We start from the raw sequence: 15,755 nt of genomic DNA on the forward strand, positions 1-15,755 counted from the left end.
TATGCACCCTGGGACCAGATGTTGGCCTTTGACCCCTGACCCCCTGTAGGCTTTGTCTGACCCCTGTTATGATATTGATTGACCAATGATAAGGCCACTTGGGGTCACCTTAATCCACTGGCTGGAATTTTGTTTTATAAAGTACAGTGCTTTTGTTTTCGGTGTTTTACTAATATTGAGGGTAGTATAATGGATGTGTAGATTTTGATTAAGTTCCTTGTGAGATAACATTGATATTGGTTATTGATTCCAGGATGAAGGCAATCATTTGTTAAAGTTAACACAATATACAAGGGTAGTGTTCTGAATGGGTTAAACAGCATGTATATTGACCCTTAACCTTAAAATGACACTTTTCCAGAATGTATACATTTTCTTTTAAATTCAACAAAATTGATAAAACTATAGGACTACTACCCTCCCCTCCCTCCTTCTAAATAGTTACATATGTCATCATACTGCAAAAAAGGAATAAAGTCACAAATATTTCAATGTTTCCTGAAAAAAAAATGGAAAACAAGAGTTATGATGTTGTATTGACTTTTGGGTCCGTGATGATCGACCCATTAACTGAATTTCCCAATTTCTCTTCTGAATTTTCCTCCTTTCTCCCCCTCCTTTTGAGTCAAAAGGTAATGTACTATCACGCAGTGATGCAAACTATAACAAAGTCGTGTTGAAGGAGATTTACTTTCATGTGTCTTTTTGACACTCGTTTAAGTATACATATATGTAAAAATAAAAGAAAACCAACACAACATTATCGCTAGCGTATAATATGTATATACATACATTTGTACAGGTTCTACCTTGGTTATAATCTGACAGATATTATTTTAGAGGAAAATGAAATCCGCCAGTGAAATCAGATACACTGTATGTCTGCAACTTATCATGAAAAACTACTGTGGTGTAGTAAGCCTGGGAATGTGTGCTTACTCACCCTGTGTGTTATAACTCTCTCATTCACCAGTAACCCCTCCTTGTCTGAGAGCTGACTCCTATACTAATATATAAACTGTCACACAGCCCGATACATCATATACTGTCTGTACATCGCCTGGGATTACCTCACTCCAACGGACCAATATAACATAGTTTTATTTCGATTTATTGGAAATATTTACCCTTCTGATTGGAAAAGGGTAAGTTTATTGACTTCAAAAATTCTTTTAATTTAAGTATTGTATACATACAATTGTACTCTGTATTTAAAAATCTCAATCAAAATTGAAAAGTTTTCTTGCCATAAAATAATTGTATTTTCTTAGACAGCCCATGTTTTCTGAAAATTATTTTGAAAAAGGCTTTTTACTTGTGTATTTCTTATTGTTCATTGCACTGAAACACCTTCACAGGTGAACTTATTGTGAACATGTATCTTACTTCAGGGACTGGAGAATGTGTATAGGTGTACTTTTAAATCCTAATGAGTTTAGAGCATTATTAGACATCTTTTTAGGTGAACATTCATTAATACCAAATATTGACCGTACACACCATCTAACCACCACCCATAGCCCCACCCGAATCCCCATCCCTAGCCCCACCCCAATCCCCATCCCTAGCCCCACCCCAAACCAAACATCTTGTAATCTATGCTATAAGAGGGCAAAATGCACCTTTTACAAATTCTCAGGTCCCTGTGATATAGACCTTTAACAAATTCTCAGGTCCCTGTGCTATAGACCTTTAACAAATTCTCAGGTCCCTGTGATATAGACCTTTAACAAATTCTCAGGTCCCTGTGATATAGATCTTTAACAAATTATCAGGTCCTTGTAATATTAACCTTTGACAAATTCTCAGGTCCCTGTGGTATAGACCATTAACAAATTTTCAGGTCCCTGTGCTAAAGACCTTTAACACATTCTCAGGTCCCTGTGATAAAGAAAGTATTGGTATCAATCATTCTACCAGGTATGCTAATTTTGTGGTGAAGTGGTGAAGTGGTGAAGTTTGTGTTGCTAACATTTATCTATGGATTTGTATGACTGTATGACTGTGTGAGGGAATTCTATATGGGGATGTCTAGTTATTATCATGTTAAAATTATACAAAAGATAAGTTAGGCAATTTCATTTTTTTATAATTTTGATTTTGCCATTTCATACCTTATGTATATCCTGTTAAAAAGGCCGTCAGTCAACACACAATCTTGACTTACGGTAGGAAGTATGGGCTTATAATACAGGGGAATGAAATGTGTAGGGTCACTTATTGCCAGGAATGGTTTATTGTGGCATAAATACGGTATATATAGTAATGTCGGAGTTTAATACATTGAACTGCTTTGTATAAATTTTAAAATATACAGCTTTAATATTGCATATGAGTAGTATTTGTCTTATCAAAGGCTGTATTCCATGGAGAGCTAACAGTACACTTGTGGTTGAACTTCATTACAGGGAAAATACTGTTATATATTACCGATATGATTTCCCATAGCTGTTACTGATAAACATCTGGAGGGACGGGATGGAGAGGGGGGGGGGTGGAGGGGGAGGGGACTAGGGAGGGGTTGGAGGGGGAGGGACTAGGGAGGGGGTGGAGGGGGTGAAGTCTTATCATCCACTACCTAGTCATAGATACAGATCTTATGTTGGCTGGAGAAAGGGGATATCGACCTTTGTTTACTCAATCTGTCAGTGTGGATAAGTAAGGTTCTCCTGTTTTTTTCCCCCTCTGATGGCTATTCTGTGTTAGTGGGAGTATACATGTAGTTGACCCATACCTGTCCACCCATTAGTTTGTCAGTATTAGTGGAATAGCACATCTTCTGATCAGCATCTCATTATACACATTTGTCCGGCTATGCATTCACTTAGTTTTTTATGGATTTTCTTGAAACTTTATACAGAGTTGAAGGATGGCATGAAGTTGTGTCTCCAGTAACGGCTTCTTCCGAAAAAAACCTTTTTACAGAGTTATGCCCCTTTATGTAAAAAATAGTTACTAGCTTGTCCGGCTATGCATTTGCTTTGTTTTCAATGGATTTTACTAAAATTTGGTATGTAGTTAGAGGACCCTATGAGGCTGTGCTCTATGCAAAGATTTTGCCGAATTACCAGTTCTAATAGAGTTATGCCGCTTTTTCTTTAAAAACGAGTAAAATTTAGTTCGGCTATGCATTCACTTAGTTCTTACCTAAACATAGAACATGTTTGATTTAATTATAGTACCATAAATAGGCAGCTTCACAAAGTATCCAAACCAATCATGGAAAAGCGGGGGGTATACTTGTCACCCCCTCGGTGACAGCGGTATACTTGTCACCCCCTCGGTGACAGCGGTATACTTGTCACCCCCTCGGTGACAGCTCTAGTTCAGGTGTATTTCAGATTTCTCTTTGTCCAATATCTTGTAGTCTATCTTTTCAAATATAAGTGCTTGTCAGTCTGTCCGTCTGTCAGTCTGTTCATCTGTCTGTTTGTCTGTCTTAAGTTCCCTTTTATTTGTTTGTCTGACAATTTCATCTCACAGTTTTCAACTGATCTCTTTGAGATTTGATAGACATCATAATCATGATATGTAGCTTGGTTTTCCTTATCAGTATTGTGATTTGTTGTTTTGAGTTATTGCCCTTTGTTTTTTCAGTATTTCAATCTTGTTTAGAGATTTCTCCTGTCGGGTTTTGACAAATCTCTTTGAAAAATAGTAGACTTTATAATCATGATATGTTTGTTGTTCTGTTTTCCTGAGCAGCATTTTGATTCAATAATGTGAAATTTGTTTATTTTAGTATTTTTACTGTGTCCAGATCTTTGAATGATTTGTTCCAATGTCAGAAAAAGTGTTTATTTTTTATTTTTATTGTGTTCAGATCATGACATAAAAAGTTTTTTGTTTGGAAAATCCCTCTTGTTAAAATTTCGATATTTTTAGAAATTTTACTATGACATCAGACAGGGTTATTTGAATGTTTTACTATGACATCAGACAGGGGTATTTGAATGTTTTACTATGACATCAGACAGGGGTATTCAAATGTTTTACTATGACATCAGACAGGGGTATTTGAATGTTTTACTATGACATCAGACGGGGGTATTTGAATGTTTTAATGTGACATCAGACAGGGGTATTTGAATGTTTTACTATGACATCAGACAGGGGTATTTGAATGTTTTACTGTGACATCAGACAGGGGTATTTGAATGTTTTACTGTGACATCAGACGGGGGTATTTGAATGTTTTACTATGACATCAGACAGGGGTATTTGAATGTTTTACTATGACATCAGATAGGGGTATTTGAATGTTTTACTATGACATCAGACAGGGGTATTTGAATGTTTTACTATGACATCAGACGGGGGTATTTGAATGTTTTAATGTGACATCAGACGGGTATTTGAATGTTTTACTATGACATCAGACAGGGGTATTTGAATGTTTTACTGTGACATCAGACAGGGGTATTTGAATGTTTTACTGTGACATCAGACAGGGGTATTTGAATGTTTTACTATGACATCAGACGGGGGTATTTGAATGTTTTACTATGACATCAGACGGGGGTATATTTGAATGTTTTACTATGACATCAGACGGGGGTATTTGAATGTTTTACTATGACATCAGACGGGGGTATTTGAATGTTTTACTATGACATCAGACGGGGGTATTTGAATGTTTTACTATGACATCAGACAGGGGTATTTGAATGTTTTACTATACAGTATACAGTGACCATGCAATAGTTCAAATTATAACTAATGGGTAAAGTTTAGGAAAATCAAATATGTTATGTAATAATTATATATATAAGACAGGGTTTGTGTTGTCAGTGTTAATATACAGGGAAGTCTAGCTTACACAGGTGTGGGATAAAAGGTTAAAACACTTTCACAGGGAATAACTATTTTTAGCTAACAGAGATTTTCTTTATGATGAACCCCTGTCAGTAGTAATGGACTTAAGATTGATGGAGCCTCTCATTTAATACGGTCATTATTACAGCTGACACTATACTAATGTGGTCACATTGACAGGATCGGTCAGTTTGACCTATTGATCTATAGGGTTATATGGTGTCTGCCAATAATATGAATAATTCAATTAGTGTTATTCCGTCTGGCTTACCAGAGCAGCACCTGATATTTGTGGTCATTTGACTTACCCTAGACTGACCAGAACAGCACCTGATATTTGTGGTCATTTGACTTACCCTAGACTGACCAGAGCAGCACCTGATATTTGTGGTCAGTTGACTTACCGTAGGCTGACCAGAGCAGCACCTGATATTTGTGGTCAGTTGGCTTACCCTAGACTGACCAGAACAGCACCTGATATTTGTGGTCAGTTGACTTACCCTAGGCTGACCAGAGCAGTACCTGATATTTGTGGTCAGTTGACTTACCGTAGGCTGACCAGAGCATTACCTGATATTTGTGGTCAGTTGACTTACCGTAGGCTGACCAGAACAGCACCTGATATTTGTGGTCAGTTGATCATGCATGACTTACCGTAGGCTTGTACCTGCTGACTTGTATATCTCTATGGTAACAGATCTACCCCAATCTGTCAGACCATCCTTCCATCTGACTTACCCTGTATTCCACTAAAGCACCCAGAGCCCCTTTAGGTGTTTCTCTTGTGTCATTGATGTAATATGGGTTTAGGATAGGTTAACATTAAAATGGAGATCTTGTTTTTTCAACGATTTTCATGGTATTTGGTTTTCAATTTTAATAATAATTCAGAGTGTTTTGAAACAGTATCCACTTGGGGCTATTCCTCCACACCCCAGGATTAAGAAACGACCCTAATAAGTTTAGATCTAGCCAATCACAGATGACATGATGAAGTGACATCATACATTATTGTTTATAAGCAAAACATTGAGACTAAAATTGTTTCATGATCCCGGAGCCTGATCTGGAATATATATTGTCAACATTAATTTGTTTTAGTCATGTTTTCATTAAGAACTGTTTTAATCAAGTTTGTATTAAAGCCTGTACATGCACTTGCTTCTAATTTAAAGTTACTTAAAACATTTATATGATCTGATATGTAATAATATCCTTGTTATTGCAGGTTGTTTGACCTTTGACTTCACTGACATTACATAATGTCACAGTTCGATGCTCTTCTCGACTTTGGGGATCCAGCCCCTGCAGCTAATGGAACGGTTCAGAAGACGGATGACTTCGATCCTTTCTCGGCCAGTCCCACCATCGATATGAAGGGATCTGCAAGCGGAGACCTGTTGGGGGACTTTTCTTTTGATAGCCAGGTAATATCATCTTATCCAACTTTATATTATATCATGTATACAGCAGCATGGTATTTGAATACACCGTTTTACATCCAAATCTAATGTTGAGGATATTCAGGGACCATCGCATAACAGGTCTACAGAAATTTAACATGCTTTAATAAAAAAAAAATCATAATTGATTTTACTTTTAACAGTAATGAATGAATTTGAATGAATGAATGAATGAGAAGAAATGAAAGTGAAAAGTGTAAGATGAGAAAGAGGCCTCCTTATAAGAGGGGTTAATTCAGAACCCCCAACCCTGGTATCTCAAATGTTGTTTGGGAATAAAAACCAACTAAAAATAATAATAATGAAAAATATTGGTTACATTATTTTCTAGATGGACGTTTTTTGCAGTAGAAACTGTTATTTTTACCTGCATTTTAAACAGCTTTTTTATCAATCTATTTCTTCGTGAAACAATAGGATGTGGGAGTTACTGTAGTTAACTTCTGGTAGAGAAGACAAGATAGATTATCTCTGTGTGAAGAAATGACAGGTTATTCATTTTGAAAATATCTACAAAACTCCCAACTCCCTCTGACAGATGACAGTGCTCTCTGTAGAGGGGATTCTGCCAGGCTATGTAGTGTTCTCTGTAGAGGGGATTCTGTCAGGCTATGTAGTGCTCTCTGTAGATGGGATTCTGCCAGGCTATGTAGTGTTCTCTGTAGAGGGGAGTCAGGCTATGTAGTGTTCTCTGTAGAGGGGATTCTGCCAGGCTATGTAGTGTTCTCTGTAGAGGGGAGTCAGGCTATGTAGTGTTCTCTATAGAGGGGATTCTGTCAGGCTATGTAGTGTTCTCTGTAGAGGGGATTCTGCCAGGCTATGTAGTGTTCTCTGTAGAAGGGGATTCTGTCAGGCTATGTAGTGTTCTCTGTAGAGGGGAGTCAGGCTATGTAGTGTTCTCTGTAGAGGGGATTCAGGCTATGTAGTGTTCTCTGTAGAGGGATTCTGTCAGGCTATGTACTGTTCTCTGTAGAGGGGGTTCTGTCAGGCTATGTAGTGTTCTCTGTAGAGGGGAGTCAGGCTATGTAGTGTTCTCTGTAGAGGGGAGTCAGGCGATGTAGTGTTCTCTGTAGAGGGGAGTCAGGCTATGTAGTGTTCTCTGTAGAGGGGTTCTGTCAGGCTATGTAGTGTTCTCTGTAGAGGGGATTCTGTCAGGCTATGTAGTGTTCTCTGTAGAGGGGAGTCAGGCTATGTAGTGTTCTCTGTAGAGAGGATTCTGTCAGGCTATGTAGTGCTCTCTGTAGAGGGGAGTCAGGCTATGTAGTGTTCTCTATAGAGGGGATTCTGTCAGGCTATGTAGTGTTCTCTGTAGAGGGGATTCTGCCAGGCTATGTAGTGTTCTCTGTAGAAGGGATTCTGTCAGGCTATGTAGTGTTCTCTGTAGAGGGGAGTCAGGCTATGTAGTGTTCTCTGTAGAGGGGATTCAGGCTATGTAGTGTTCTCTGTAGAGGGATTCTGTCAGGCTATGTACTGTTCTCTGTAGAGGGGGTTCTGTCAGGCTATGTAGTGTTCTCTGTAGAGGGGAGTCAGGCTATGTAGTGTTCTCTGTAGAGGGGAGTCAGGCGATGTAGTGTTCTCTGTAGAGGGGTTCTGTCAGGCTATGTAGTGTTCTCTGTAGAGGGGATTCTGTCAGGCTATGTAGTGTTCTCTGTAGAGGGGAGTCAGGCTATGTAGTGTTCTCTGTAGAGAGGATTCTGTCAGGCTATGTAGTGCTCTCTGTAGAGGGGATTCTGCCAGGCTATGTAGTGTTCTCTGTAGAGGGGAGTCAGGCTATGTAGTGTTCTCTGTAGAGGGGATTCTGCCAGGCTATGTAGTGTTCTCTGTAGAGGGGAGTCAGGCTATGTAGTGTTCTCTATAGAGGGGATTCTGTCAGGCTATGTAGTGTTCTCTGTAGAGGGGATTCTGTCAGGCTATGTAGTGTTCTCTGTAGAAGGGATTCTGTCAGGCTATGTAGTGTTCTCTGTAGAGGGGAGTCAGGCTATGTAGTGTTCTCTGTAGAGGGGATTCAGGCTATGTAGTGTTCTCTGTAGAGGGATTCTGTCAGGCTATGTACTGTTCTCTGTAGAGGGGGTTCTGTCAGGCTATGTAGTGTTCTCTGTAGAGGGGAGTCAGGCTATGTAGTGTTCTCTGTAGAGGGGAGTCAGGCGATGTAGTGTTCTCTGTAGAGGGGAGTCAGGCTATGTAGTGTTCTCTGTAGAGGGGTTCTGTCAGGCTATGTAGTGTTCTCTGTAGAGGGGATTCTGTCAGGCTATGTAGTGTTCTCTGTAGAGGGGATTCTGTCAGGCTATGTAGTGTTCTCTGTAGAGAGGATTCTGTCAGGCTATGTAGTGTTCTCTGTAGAGGGGGTTCTGTCAGGCTATGTAGTGTTCTCTGTAGAGGGGAGTCAGGCTATGTAGTGTTCTCTGTAGAGGGGATTCTGTCAGGCTATGTAGTGTTCTCTGTAGAGGGGAGTCAGGCTATGTAGTGTTCTCTGTAGAGGGGATTCTGTCAGGCTATGTAGTGTTCTCTGTAGAGGGGATTCGGTCAGGCTATGTAAGGATTTTACCATTGTTTATTAGTATAAAGGCACCCTACTCAATTATTGATGGAGAACTGGAGTTTTTGTACAGAGACAGGACAAATGACTTGTGCTATTACCAATAGACTGCAGTGAACATTCTGACAATGCAGTGTACAACATTACGGTTCTCCCAGATTTCTTTCTGATTTAAGTGTTTGCTTTTCAGTTTTGTGTTGATTGATGATAGTTCATGGTGGTAAATTATAACTTTGTCTGACAGTAGGATATTTTGGTTCCTGGAGCATCCTTTTCTTTAATGGAAAAAAAGGAGATTTGATAGATGCACCAAAATTTAAAAAATATTTGACCTTGACCTTTAGCACAATTATTGTCAGGAGGTTATCCATTTTAGTAAGTAAATACTGATGGCGACGTTGGCGTTAATGAGATCAAGATTTCAGCATTAATGCATTGTAATATATGTACATGATTGTCACAGTGGGAAGGCATAAATGGTAAAGGTCGCTGACATGTCTGACCTTTAACCTTAACATCAGGTGACATGGAATATGATATTTTAAGTACCCATTGTGTGATGGAGTGTTTAAAAGTTTTGGGTGTAGGCGTATTATGATTTCATGGATGTGTTTCTGTTACGTAATGGTTGTAAGGAAATAGTGTATCAGGTGACAAGGAAGAAATAGGGGGAGACCTGACATCATTTACCTGTATATTCTACTGTTCTATAGGGTTTATCAGGTATGATAATCTCCACTGTTTAGGTTATGTGCCTTTTCACTACCCATCAATGAACCTGCATGGCTAGCTTTCCATGTTTTGTGAATGAACTTTTGAGGACATGTGAAATGTTTGGAGTCTTTTTCCTAAACTTATTTTCTTAATCCAGCACCATGTGACCCTGTTTGCATCAAGGCCATTAAACTCTAAACTATACAACTGAATTTGTTCCTCTGTTTTTTCCCCATTTTGATATGTTGATATGATTGATATATAATACAGACTTGTTTAAGCAGTCCTTCTTTCTAAGATGAAGTTGCAATGAAATAAGTGCTTCCTCTATGTCAAGTCCTTAAGGCTTCCAATTTCTGTAGAGCAATGTGCAACAGGACCCCTCTCACCAAGCTCCCAGCTAACCTAGATGTTAAAGCTGTTGACTAACCTAGACTCTGAGGATCATGCCCTGACCCTTTTCTCTGTAAATGTGATGACTTTTTGGAGTGAATTTCAATAAATGATACAACCAACACTAAATATTTTCATATAGACATTTTATTTTGTGGAAAAAATGTACAATATTGAAAAATAAAAATAAATTTAATGTCGACAGACCTAATGATCCAAGACAAGTTACCCCATCATGTTGGCCAGCTATTGTGTCAGATCCATAAAGAACTCATCCTGCTGAATAAAAAAATAGTAAGATTAATCTCGGCTACTCTGTTTTTTCTCATTACATAAACTAGTTTGTCCAATCGATCATTCCCCAGAAGAGGCAGACATGTCCTCAATCCTTTTCCAATTGTTCTCCCCCACCGCCAACTCTAGCAGTGAATGTATTCCAATCTTTATAAACTTTGAAATAAACCTAATGAAGAAGAAGATCAAACATCACTATAAACGGATAAATACCTACCTGGGTAAGCCATCTTTATATACACTCAATAGAAGATACCTTGACCTTTTGACCTTACCCTATTGTATGATTAGTATTCACTGATGCAGATGGTTTAAAAACAAACAAATGCTATAGTCATGCCTGCAGGTCTTCAATCACCAGATCTACAAGGTATATCAATACTCTTTACAGCTCGTTAACAAGAATTCTGTATAGGTCATATTGTCATGTACATACGAGTATTCATATATGGTGGGAAACGTATACCAAGTTAACAAGGCTGTGTAATTCTAGCATGGATATTGATAGTTGGTGGCCATACATGTTTTCTCACACAAATGCCCTATACATTACCCATCAGGTTTTTCATTGTATTTAGAATTACACTGTATAATGTTCTGAGGGTTGAGATTCATTTATCTTGAACTCTAATGTATTATCTTACAAAACAGTTTAACATGTGTCCTAGCTCCTACAAAACAGTTTAACATGTATCCTCCTACAAAACAGTCAAACACATGTCCTCCTACAGAACAGTTTAACATGTGTCCTCCTACAAAACAGTTTAACATGTGTCCTCCTACAAAACAGTTTAACACATGTCCTCCTACAGAACAGTTTAACATGTGTCCTCCTACAAAACAGTTTAACATGTGTCCTCCTACAAAACAGTTTAACATGTGTCCTCCTACAAAACAGTTTAACACATGTCCTCCTACAAAACAGTTTAACATGTGTCCTCTTACAAAACAGTTTAACACATGTCCTCCTACAAAACAGTTTAACATGTGTCCTCCTACATAACAGTTTAACACATGTCCTCCTACAAAACAGTTTAACATGTGTCCTCTTACAAAACAGTTTAACACATGTCCTCCTACAAAACAGTTTAACATGTGTCTTCCTACAAAACAGTTTAACATGTGTCCTCCTACAAAACAGTTTAACATGTGTCTTCCTACAAAACAGTTTAACATGTGTCCTCCTACAAAACAGTTTAACACATGTCCTCCTACAAAACAGTTTAACATGTGTCTTCCTACAAAACAGTTTAACATGTGTCCTCCTACAAAACAGTTTAACATGTGTCTTCCTACAAAACAGTTTAACATGTGTCCTCTTACAAAACAGTTTAACACATGTCCTCCTACAAAACAGTTTAACATGTGTCCTCCTACAAAACAGTTTAACACATGTCCTCCTACAAAACAGTTTAACACGTGTCCTCCTACAAAACAGTTTAACACATGTCCTCCTACAAAACAGTTTAACATGTGTCCTCCTACAAAACAGTTTAACATGTGTCCTCCTACAAAACAGTTTAACATGTGTCCTCCTACAAAACAGTTTAACATGTGTCCTCCTACAAAACAGTTTAACACATGTCCTCCTACAAAACAGTTTAACACGTGTCCTCCTACAAAACAGTTTAACACCTGTCCTCCTACAAAACAGTTTAACACATGTCCTCCTACAAAACAGTTTAACATGTGTCCTCCTACAAAACAGTTTAACATGTGTCCTCCTACAAAACAGTTTAACATGCGTCCTCCTACAAAACAGTTTAACATGTGTCCTCCTACAAAACAGTTTAACATGTGTCCTCCTACAAAACAGTTTAACATGCGTCCTCCTACAAAACAGTTTAACATGCGTCCTCCTACAAAACAGTTTAACATGCGTCCTCCTACAAAACAGTTTAACATGCGTCCTCCTACAAAACAGTTTAACATGTGTCCTCCTACAAAACAGTTGAACATGTGTCCTCCTACAAAACAGTTTAATATGTGTCCTCCTACAAAACAGTTTAACATGTGTCCTCCTACAAAACAGTTTAACATGTGTCCTCCTACAAAACGGTTTAACATGTGTCCTCCTGCAAAACGGTTTAACATGTGTCCTCCTACAAAACAGTTTAACATGTGTCCTCCTACAAAACAGTTTAACATGTGTCCTCCTACAAAACAGTTTAACATGTAACCTCCTACAAAACAGTCAAACATGTGTCCTCCTACAAAACAGTTTAACATGTGTCCTCCTTCAAAACAGTCAAACATGTGTCCTCCTACAAAACAGTCAAACATATACATAGTTAAAGATTGTTTTTCACTTTTTCATCCCTTTTGAATTATTTGGGTTAGTAGAACTTGGAAAGTAGCCGTAATGATAGTAACTAAACACACCAGAATGTCCTCACAAGGGGTGGGGAGGTATATTGGTGCCCTATATAGCTGTGTGTTTGGTATTAACAGGACTGACCAGAATGTCCTCACAAGGGGTGGGGAGGAAAAATGTTTGCCCTGTATAAATATCTAGCTAACTCAACAGCTGGGTGGTTGGTAGTAACATGACAGACCAGAAAGAGCTCACAAAAAAGGTTAGGGGGGGGGGGGGGGGGGGGGGGGGGGATGGTGGCGTAACAGTGGCCCTGTACACCTATCTAACTCACTCAATACAGCTGTGTGGTTGTTAGTAATAGGCCAGGCCAAAGATATACCACTAGCAGGTAAGTCTATATGCTTGACATTGGCACTTCCACTGTACAATGTATCATAATGATTTACACATCTATCTTTATAGGTGCAAGTGGCCCTTCACACCACACCTATCATTTGGTAGTGTAGTTAGGGATTGATATTGTAGCTTTATGCATAACAATTGTACTGGAATATCTTACGGATATCTACCATTAAGAGTTGCTATTTAAGAGTTGCTAATTTCTGATTAAGATCGAGTTGCTAATTTCTGATAAAGAGTTGCTAATTTCTGATTAGGAGTTGCTAATTTCTGATAAAAAGTTGCTAATTTCTGATTAAGAGTTGCTAATTTCTGATTAAGAGTTGCTAATTTCTGAAAAAGAGTTGCTAATTTCTGATTAAGAGTTGCTAATTTCTGATTAAGAGTTGCTAATTTCTGATAAAGAGTTTCTAATTTCTGATAAAGAGTTGCTAATTTCTGATAAAGAGTTTCTAATTTCTGATTAAGAGTTGCTAATTTCTGATAAAGAGTTGCTAATTTCTGATAAAGAGTTGCTAATTTCTGATTAAGAGTTGCTAATTTCTGATAAAGAGTTGCTAATTTCTGATAAAGAGTTGCTAATTTCTGATTAAGAGTTGCTAATTTCTGATAAAGAGTTGCTAATTTCTGATAAAGAGTTTCTAATTTCTGATTAAGAGTTGCTAATTTCTGATAAAGAGTTGCTAATTTCTGATAAAGAGTTTCTAATTTCTGATAAAGAGTTGCTAATTTCTGATAAAGAGTTTCTAATTTCTGATTAAGAGTTGCTAATTTCTGATAAAGAGTTGCTAATTTCTGATTAAGAGTTGCTAATTTCTGATAAAGAGTTGCTAATTTCTGATAAAGAGTTTCTAATTTCTGATAAAGAGTTGCTAATTTCTGATTAAGAGTTGCTCATTTCTGACAGAATATGTTTGAGACAGTATAGTTTTGTTGTCACTGCATGTGTCCACTTAATATCTGATTAGGAGAGTTCATCCACAATGGCTGCCCCCCCCCCCCCCCCCCCCCCCCCCCCCCCCCTCTCTATATCTTTGTACTGGTGACTGTAGATACAGTGTAAAGATGAAATGTCTTACACAAGACTTATCATTGTTACACAGTCCATAAGTCAAATTGAGGTTACACACATCTAGCCTATGTAAGCTATCAAGGCTGATCAAGCTGCGTTTCCCTCAATTTATTCCTCTGCCCTCCCCTGATTTTATATTAACAAAAATATGCACAATACAAGATACAATAACTATACATTTACAGATTGGACCTTTCCTTTCATAGTTTTAAGTTTGAGCTGCAAACAGTATCACCACACCCCTTCAGTATTTATATATATATATAGACATAGCAATGTCTTATTGAAAAGCTGTCCCTTATATAATCTGTTAGAGACGGGTTAGCTACTTCCACCTTGTCTGTTTCCATCCATTTTACAATATTATACCCTGAAAGGTTTTAGAGCTATAATCCCCTACTCCATCACTTTAGAAGGAGGCAGAACAGACTAGGTGTTGGACAATATTATGTATGTATAAATACTATGATACCCACTGACAGTCCTATATAACATGATCACCATGTAAACACAAGTCTGTCAAGCATCTCCTTGTTGGGTATACATACACAACACCCTGTACATACATAAAAGCAGTTTACATTGACCCAAATTTGAGAGATTTATCCTGATCTTGAGACACCACCTACACCAGCCAGAGGCCCACTCTACACCAAGGCTGTGGTGTGTCTACTGGCGGTCTGTATCATTGCCTTCAACCATTTAGAAAATTTCCCAGACTTTTGAGTTGAGGAGTGCTGTGTGGAGTATTGAGTTCTGGCCATCAGTGTCTGACACATAGGGAGTCCAACAGCAGCTAAAAGGGTGTGTACAAAAATAGAAAGAAGTTCCTTAATATTGGAAGTGTAAGTGTGATTTTGGATTCTTTATCGTATTTGAATTAGGTTTGTATCTTTTCTGACTTTATTTGTAAATGTTTGTCTTTAACATACATGCAAGATCTTTATATGAAAATGATGAGTTGTCTGGCTCAGTCTAGCTATAGTGATTTGTATTATGACAAAAAAATGTTGAATTAGGTAATTATGGTAGGTATTCCATTGATGAAATTGAAGCAGAGATTGGTATTACCTAGTGTTCATTATCACAGGATGTAGATCTCACAAAAGAAAAATTGTGAGATGGAGGTTAAGAAAAATGGGCGGCCCTCCCCTTGAACTTTGTGTTAAAATCTTTTGGCTCATAGCCCGTGAAATCTATTACATGATTTAATCACGTCAAATCTATGACATTTTATAAAGACCCATGAAACTGGTTGATTAGAATTTGTATTTCAGTGTGTAAAAATCAAGTTTTTTTTTATTTAAACAATTTGAAGAATTCGGTGGGCATGTGTGATGTGACTGCAGCAAGTGTGTGCTGCAGTGTACAGGGCACACCTTCATGTCTACAGATGGATGGTCTAGTGTGAGAGTTCATTCATGTAACCAAACTTACTGTAGCCAGACACCATTACTGCTGTCTAACTACTGGGAATGGTGATCCAGACCCATTCTGCCTGGTTATTAGTGACTCATTGTTTATGGTCCAATTATGTTTTATACTTAATGAGTGTGGACAGAGGACATGTATGGTACATAGGGTTATATCTGTCACAGAATTAACAGGAATTATCCGCCTGTTAACAATAAATATAACAAGCTGTTATAAATGTAATACACACTTAATGAACACCTCACAAATTACACCAGTACTTAGATGCTGTAAATCAGTCAACATGAAGAACCATGTTCTGTTACATGCCTGATTTCA

General features: G+C 38.0%; 1 protein-coding gene and 1 long non-coding RNA gene across 17 annotated transcripts in view; one reads left to right on the forward strand and one right to left on the reverse strand.

The window, feature by feature from the left end:
* LOC117336894 (probable serine/threonine-protein kinase kinX) overlaps nucleotides 1–15,755 on the forward strand; it is a 169,774-nt gene that overhangs the window by 38,094 nt on the left and 115,925 nt on the right. For 5 of the 16 annotated variants that reach the window (XM_033897640.1, XM_033897644.1, XM_033897648.1 and 2 more), the window contains exons 1-2: nucleotides 972–1,145; nucleotides 6,044–6,242. In XM_033897640.1, the coding sequence (XP_033753531.1) occupies nucleotides 6,078–6,242 (165 nt within the window). In that variant the 5' untranslated portion in view covers nucleotides 972–1,145; nucleotides 6,044–6,077. Of the gene's footprint in view, nucleotides 1–965; nucleotides 1,146–6,043; nucleotides 6,243–14,584; nucleotides 14,849–15,755 lie in introns of those variants that run through there. The other 11 variants (XM_033897654.1, XM_033897655.1, XM_033897657.1 and 8 more) reach the window with 6 other exon arrangements.
* The window catches only part of LOC117336898, a 37,902-nt gene continuing 32,197 nt past the window's right edge, over nucleotides 10,051–15,755 (reverse strand). Inside the window, exon 2 of the long non-coding RNA XR_004534697.1 lies at nucleotides 10,051–10,200. This is a non-coding gene — a long non-coding RNA (uncharacterized LOC117336898). The remainder of the gene's footprint in view (nucleotides 10,201–15,755) is intronic.

The sequence above is a fragment of the Pecten maximus genome, chromosome 10 (genome assembly GCF_902652985.1).
Source record: "Pecten maximus chromosome 10, xPecMax1.1, whole genome shotgun sequence".
NCBI classification, from domain to species: domain Eukaryota; kingdom Metazoa; phylum Mollusca; class Bivalvia; order Pectinida; family Pectinidae; genus Pecten; species Pecten maximus.